A 6,909-nucleotide genomic window follows, 5' to 3' on the forward strand; every position below is an offset into this window, starting at 1 on the left:
AAGGAGATAGTACGACTGCATGGTGTCCCTATTTCTATTATCTCGGATAGAGGAGCTCAATTTACAACTAATTTCTGGAGGTCTTTCAAAAAAGGATTGGGGACTCAGGTAAGTCTTAGTGCATCATTTCATCCCCAGACAGACAAACAAGTTGAGTGTACTATTCAGACACTGGAGGATATATTACGAGCTTGCGTAATAGACTTCAAAGGTAGCTGGGATGATCATCTGCCACTTATTGGGTTCTCATATAATAATAGCTACCATTCCAGTATTCAGATGGCTCCATACGAAGCTCTATATGGACGGAAGTGTAGGTCGACTATAGGGTGGTTTGATGCTGGAGAATCTGGATTACATGGACCAGACCTGGTTCAGCAAGTTATAGAAAAAGTAAAGCTCATTTAGGATCGACTATTGACAGCTCAGAGTGGTCAGAAGTCATATTCTGATGTGCGACGACGAGATTTGGAGTTCGAGGTTAATGACTGTGTATTCTTAAAAGTGTCACCTATGAAGGGTGTGATGAGGTTTGGCAAGAAAGCAAAACTTAGCCCATGGTATATTGGGCCTTATAGGATCAATCGAAGAGTGGGCCAAATAGCCTATGACTTAGAATTTCCCTTGGGATTGGAGTCTATCCATCCGATTTTTCACGTATCCATGTTACGGAAGTGCATTGTCGATCCTACCCAAGTGGTGCACACGAGTGATGTACAGATTATAAAGGTCTTATCATACGAGAAAAGTCTAGTTGTCGTTCTAGACCGATAAATCCGTAAGCTACGGAATAAAGAGGTAGCCTCCGTGAAAATGCTTTGGAGAAACAACAATGTGGAAGAAATGACTTGGGAGGCTGAGGAAGACATGAAGTCTAGATATCCCTACTTATTTCCTCCTCCAGAGAAGGGTCCGATTGAGACACCATACCTCAAGGTACGTGTACAGATTCTTGTGTTAGTTATTGTCATTGGTCGTGTGAGGCCATTGTTGTTATTGATGGTTGTGGTCCTATATGGCGTTAAATTATTGGGTTTCTACAGGAAGAGTTGGTAGTAGCATTGTTACAAAGGCGACTCTACCAATGTTATATATATCACGGAGAGTTAAACATTCGAGGACGGATATTTCTAAAGTGGGAAGGATGTTACATCTCGCGTTTTCGTATGTTAAAGTTTCATCATCAGTTAACCGACGTAGACTCGGGGATGCGATTATCTTGAGGTTAACCTATTTATGCTATTTACACAAGAGATAAGTAAGTGTCATGAAGGATAAAGGGTACACAAATTAAAGAAAACGAGTTTCATTGAAGGTTGCCGATTTGGGATACAATACAGGTCGAGCAATAATACCCGATAATTATGGTCTAGTACCATGCAAGGTACCATATGACCACGATAGTATGATGTATAAAGTATATTAAAAATAAATAAAATTTTAAGTAATTTGAGGTAATTTTTAATTATGCGGGTAGCTGTACATTACCTAGTTAACTATTAAATTATGGGGTAAGACTAATATCCCTTCCCTCCCCTCCCCCCCTACCAAAAAAAACGTGGCAACAAGAACATCTAGCAAGGCAAATGACTAAGGGTCATATGATATCTAGGTGTCAAACTAATAATTAGCTGCTTTTACAAAAGCTTTTGGCGAAACTTCATTTCCATGTCTTAAATACAAAGACACAAATCAAAAACATTAATCATTTTTCTACAATTAGCACTTAGGAGTGAATAAATAGTTCTACAAGAACAAAACGTACAATTCATATAAGATCTTCAACATAGTTCTGATCTAATCACTTCATTAACTACGAAAATTCTTGCGATCAAATTCTTCTACAAGGTTCCAACAAGAATTTTTAAGAATCGTGGCAACGTAAAATTTTGCTGGTCTAAAGGTGTACGGTACAATCTTCTCCAAGAATATTATACGGATTTTTCCCTACTCCAGGTATGTTAAGGCTATCCCTTCTTTCTTTTTGGCATGATCCAAGTTATACAGAAGAAATGAGCAAACGCACAGTTTTCATAAACCACTCTATTCATAGAAATACTAGGGGTCTCTATGTTGTTGATTCCGCATGTGACATATTATTATATCTTCCGTTCATGGGTCTCAAAATAATACGCAGTTGATAAAGTTTATCCGAAATGAAGAGTGAGATTTTTAATATATTTTTATGCATTTTATTCATTTATGCATGTACATTGACTCATGACCAAATGGCATTTTATACGCGTATTTATATGTATATATTTATGTATATGGGATATGGAAAAAAGGTTACGGCATTATATACGCATCACCACCTGATAAGTTAGTATATGTTGATGATGTTGCCCACAGTGGTCGAGACAATATGGTGAGATGCCCTCAAAGACTTGATGATATTATGTACACCTATACCTATGCATGACAAGGCATTTATATGCACGTGCATGACAATATAAATGTTTTAGAATTTACAAAGTTATTCGGATTTACAGTGGATTTCTTTATTCCGTGTTTCATCTATATCTTTTACGTACTAATTTTCATGCCTTACATACTCAGTACATTTTTCGTACTGACTCCCTATTTCACGAGGCCTATGCTTCATGCCCGTAGGTGCAGGTAGGCAAGCTAACAGTCCCCCTTCTTAGGATCCTTGATCAACGGAGTTGGCGTGCTCTAATTGATCCGGAGTTGCTTTTGATTTTGGTACGATATGCTTGTATATATATGGGTATGACGTGGCTCAATCCCGTCTTTGTACAGTTATATTTCTATTAAAGGTCTGTAGACAGTATGTCTAGTTGGATAGTATGTGGCCTTGCCGGCTTTCAGTTTTGAGGTACATAGTTGTCTATAACAGCCTTGTCGGCTCACCTTATATATGTTGCACGTATATGTACATATGCCTTTTTGGGCAGGTTTTCTTAATGTATATTATTCTCATAATTCAGCAGATGTTATTCAGGTTTATATCTTAGATGCATGCTTAGGGGTGTTTGACAGGTAGGACTCGGGCACCCGTCGGGGCCCATCGGTTTGGGTCGTGACACACAGGTTCGCAACTGGACTCTTCTCTTACTAGAAGAGTTGCGCCTAAGACTCTGAAGCGAATGGAGGTGGTCCCGAGCATTACCTATATGGCTATATAACGTCAGCAGCAAGCTTTAGCTTACCCAATGATGTTGATGGGTTATGTGAAGAGAAAATGGTACTAATGTACACTCGTGTATACAGTTGTCCAACAACTTTCTTCCTCCGACTTCTTTAGCCACTTCCTAGATCTACAGGATAATCAAGTTGTACCGGAATGTCTAAGCTCCCATATTAAAGAGCAGTTAAAATACCTCTTTAATATCAGGAGGTCGGTGGATGAGATTGCCCTTACATATAGTTTCAGTTCAGTTCCTATTTAAGTTTGAGTTTTCTATGGAAAAGGAAAAAATTTCTTCTCTTGATGGTCGCGAGACCTTTTAGGGGAAGATCGCTACCCTTTCAGAGGGAAATTTAATATACATACATATATATATATATACACACACACACACACAATAGGATTCCCATCCTAATGAAGTTTAACACTACTTTCTTAATGAATATCACTAGGAAAAAGACTACTGTTAAAAATAGTAGAAAAGAAGAATATGAATTGCCTCAACAATTAGATCTGCTTAATAAGTGGACTATACCATTAGTCAAACCTAAGGTAATATACTAGTTAGGAACATTTGAAAGAATAGGTTTAAAACAAGTAGTTAAAACTACTGAAGAGACGATCACCGTAGATAGTGATCATGCTACGTTCAGATTATTATCTGAAAATGATTTAGCTCCTTATAGGGATTCACATAGATTTATACACATAGGCTTAATACAAGTCGCCTTTAAGCCACTTACTTTAAGAGGCTTACCTGAAAGCTTTATAGCAGCTCTCAAAGATGGCAAAAATCAGAACTGGAAAAAGTCTCTTATAGGGACTGTGCGAACCAGTTTGGCTTATGGCCCTGTTTACTTTAATGTTTACCCCAATTTGCAAATTTCTCTTAATGATGAAAATTCTTTAAATGCTTTAATACTTAGCATTAAATTGCATGGTTATGACTATTTACCTGGTACAGAAGTTATATGTATCTGCTATAGGATTTATTATAAACCATTGTATACTTTGAATCCTATGTGCAAAATCATGGATTTCAAAAATGAAACTATTCTTATAGAAACCAACTTTGGTAAATCCAAAGTAACTACCAAAAGGCCTATTAAATGGGATGAAATAGATTTCCCTAAAGAATCGGTCATAGAGGAAGTTGTTGCACCTCGAAACACTGGTAATACTGAGGTTACAGAAATAGAACAAACCTCAGATGGCACTATTAAAATCAGGTTCAATGAACCCATACAAACTGATAATATTAGTCTATCATCTAGGTTGACTAGATCAAATTCCTCATACATTTCTCCGATTGATTATGTGGTAGATTTTCCATCTAGAGCATCCACATCACAAATTAGAATAAATGATATTAGTATCAGCATTGATAATATCATCAAGATTAATACAGATCTTGAACCAACTGCTTCCGAAATGGATTTTTCAAATGGTGTTAATAATGATTGAAAACCAAATAGATTTTAGTCCGGGTTCACCGGCAAAAAAAATGACTTTAGAAGAATTTCTAAAACCCAGATAGGCTGTTTTCAGAAAATGGTTTCATGAAAACATGACTCCTAAATTAGTACAATTTTTTAGACATGACTTTTATACAGACATTAGCAATAAAAATAAAATCATTGCTTTTGTTCCATGGTTTAGGTCTAAACATGTTTATAACTATATTTCCATGTTAGAAAGAGATTGTACGCTCACAAATGGAAATATTGTCAATTCTTTTTTTCCACCCCAACAATCTTTTCATATAGGGGAAAAGGATAAAGATATTTACTGCACTGCTTTTTCAAAAATATTTGAAAATGATGTTGCTGCAATAACTACAAAGAATTTGAATACTATGCTTACTCAGAACAATTATACTACCATGTATGTGAGTATTCTGGGTGAACAGGTCACTAAGATCCATGAGAAATTGGACAAGCTTATAGCAGAAGTCCAAAAAATCCAACAAAAGGACACTAAAGGTAAAGAGAAGATCTCTACTACTAATATCCAACCACCTCCTGAGGTAAAAGACTTTAAATTAAAAAGTCTGGATGATGTAAGTCTAGAAAATATTGAAGAACTTCTTGTTAAGAAGTTAGGTGAATTTAGAGATAGTCCTCTAAGTTTAGAGCATGCATCTACCAGCAATGTGAGAGTAGATGACGAGATTAATAAAATCTCTGAAAAGTATGCTCGAAAACCATACCAAAGAATGTTTTACTATCCAAGACCAACTCCTCAAGATGTCCTAATAGAGGAACAGGACAATGACCACTACCACCAAGGTTACGGTGGGTCAGATATCTATGAATGGAATATAGATGGTCTTTCTGAAAGATAAATCTATGCGACAGTACATAGGATGCCGATGTATAATACTATCTGTAAAGTTAATAAAATACAGATAGAACAATAGCAGAAATGATTATTGCTGGATTTACTGGTCAACTGAAAGGCTGGTGGGATAATTATCTCACCCAAGACCAGCGCTTTCAAATAAGGCATGCAACCAAGACTGGAGATGATAAGATTGTTCAAAACTCAGTCTATTCTTTAGTCATGAATATCATTGAACACTTTTCTGGAAGATGGTCTGATAATAGTGAGATCATTAGAACAATGCTCCAGAATTTGAGGTGTAAAACCCTCACATCTTTTATATGGTATAAAGATGTTTTCTTATCCAGAGTGATGGAATTACCAGAGAGTAATAGTACTCATTGGAAGTCTAAGTTCATAGATGGACTCCCGCCTTTATTTGCTGAAAGGATTCGAAAAGTCCTTAGAAGTAATGGAATGAGTATTGATTATAATAATTACTCATATGGTAAATTATTTAGTGTATGCACTCAGGAAGGTTTAGCTCTGTGTAATGAGATCAAGCTAAACCAACAAATTAAGAAACATCGTCTCACTGAGAGACAACAACTAGGTGAATTCTATGAACAATTCACCATTGATATACCATCCAAAAGAAAGAAATCCCATAAAAAGGATTTCAAAAAGAAGAAGGGTTCGCCGGAAAAACGGCATGAAAAAACCCAAAGAAGAAAGGCTTTTCATAAAGCAAGAAAGGTTTTTATAAAGTCTAAAAACCCTCAGGCCTGTTATAAATGTGGAAGAGTAGGCCATTACGCAAAAGATTGCAAGATCAAAGATAAGATCAAAGACCTGGATTTAGATGATCATATCAAAGATTCTTTATGTAAGATTCTTTTGAAATCTTCTCCAGAAATATCTGATACTGATGAAGGATCATCATCAACAAGTGAAGACCTAAGGGTCCTTCTTAAAGAATGTTATACTTCATCTTCTGAATAAGAGCAAGATTCCTGTAATAAGGGACAATGCTCAAATCATTGTTGTAATACAGGCGATGAACTTTTTAATATCTACTCCCAATTTAGGGATTTAAAGATTAATGTTTTGTTTAATGACAATTTGATTGATTTACTAAGGGTTATTAAAGACCCTGAATTAAGGTCCCGGCTAATAGATAAAATTCCTACGAATCCATAGGTAGGAACAGAGGTGGAAGAAATTCCATCTCAAAAAGGACCATACACCATGTCTGAAATCAGAAAAATGGTGAAAAATAACTCTCATCCTGAAAGTCTTGCTACTGTCCAAGATTTAAGTAATGAGATAAGTTATCTTAAGAAAGAAATCTCGGAATTAAAAGCTTCAAATGTAGCTTTAGATGAAAGAGTTTTCAAATTAGAAAATTCTGGGGTAATTAATACAGATCCCAGCAT

The 6,909-nt window shown here is 36.0% G+C and overlaps 1 protein-coding gene across 1 annotated transcript; it reads left to right on the forward strand.

The window, feature by feature from the left end:
* The first annotated feature begins 5,575 nt into the window (after positions 1–5,575).
* LOC104214387 (uncharacterized) lies at positions 5,576–6,475 on the forward strand. Its single transcript, XM_009764044.1, has one exon. It carries the CDS (start codon positions 5,576–5,578, stop codon positions 6,473–6,475), a length of 900 nt encoding a protein of 299 aa, XP_009762346.1.
* The last annotated feature ends 434 nt before the right edge of the window (positions 6,476–6,909 follow it).

This window comes from Nicotiana sylvestris, chromosome 12 (assembly GCF_000393655.2).
Source record: "Nicotiana sylvestris chromosome 12, ASM39365v2, whole genome shotgun sequence".
Classification (NCBI taxonomy): domain Eukaryota; kingdom Viridiplantae; phylum Streptophyta; class Magnoliopsida; order Solanales; family Solanaceae; genus Nicotiana; species Nicotiana sylvestris.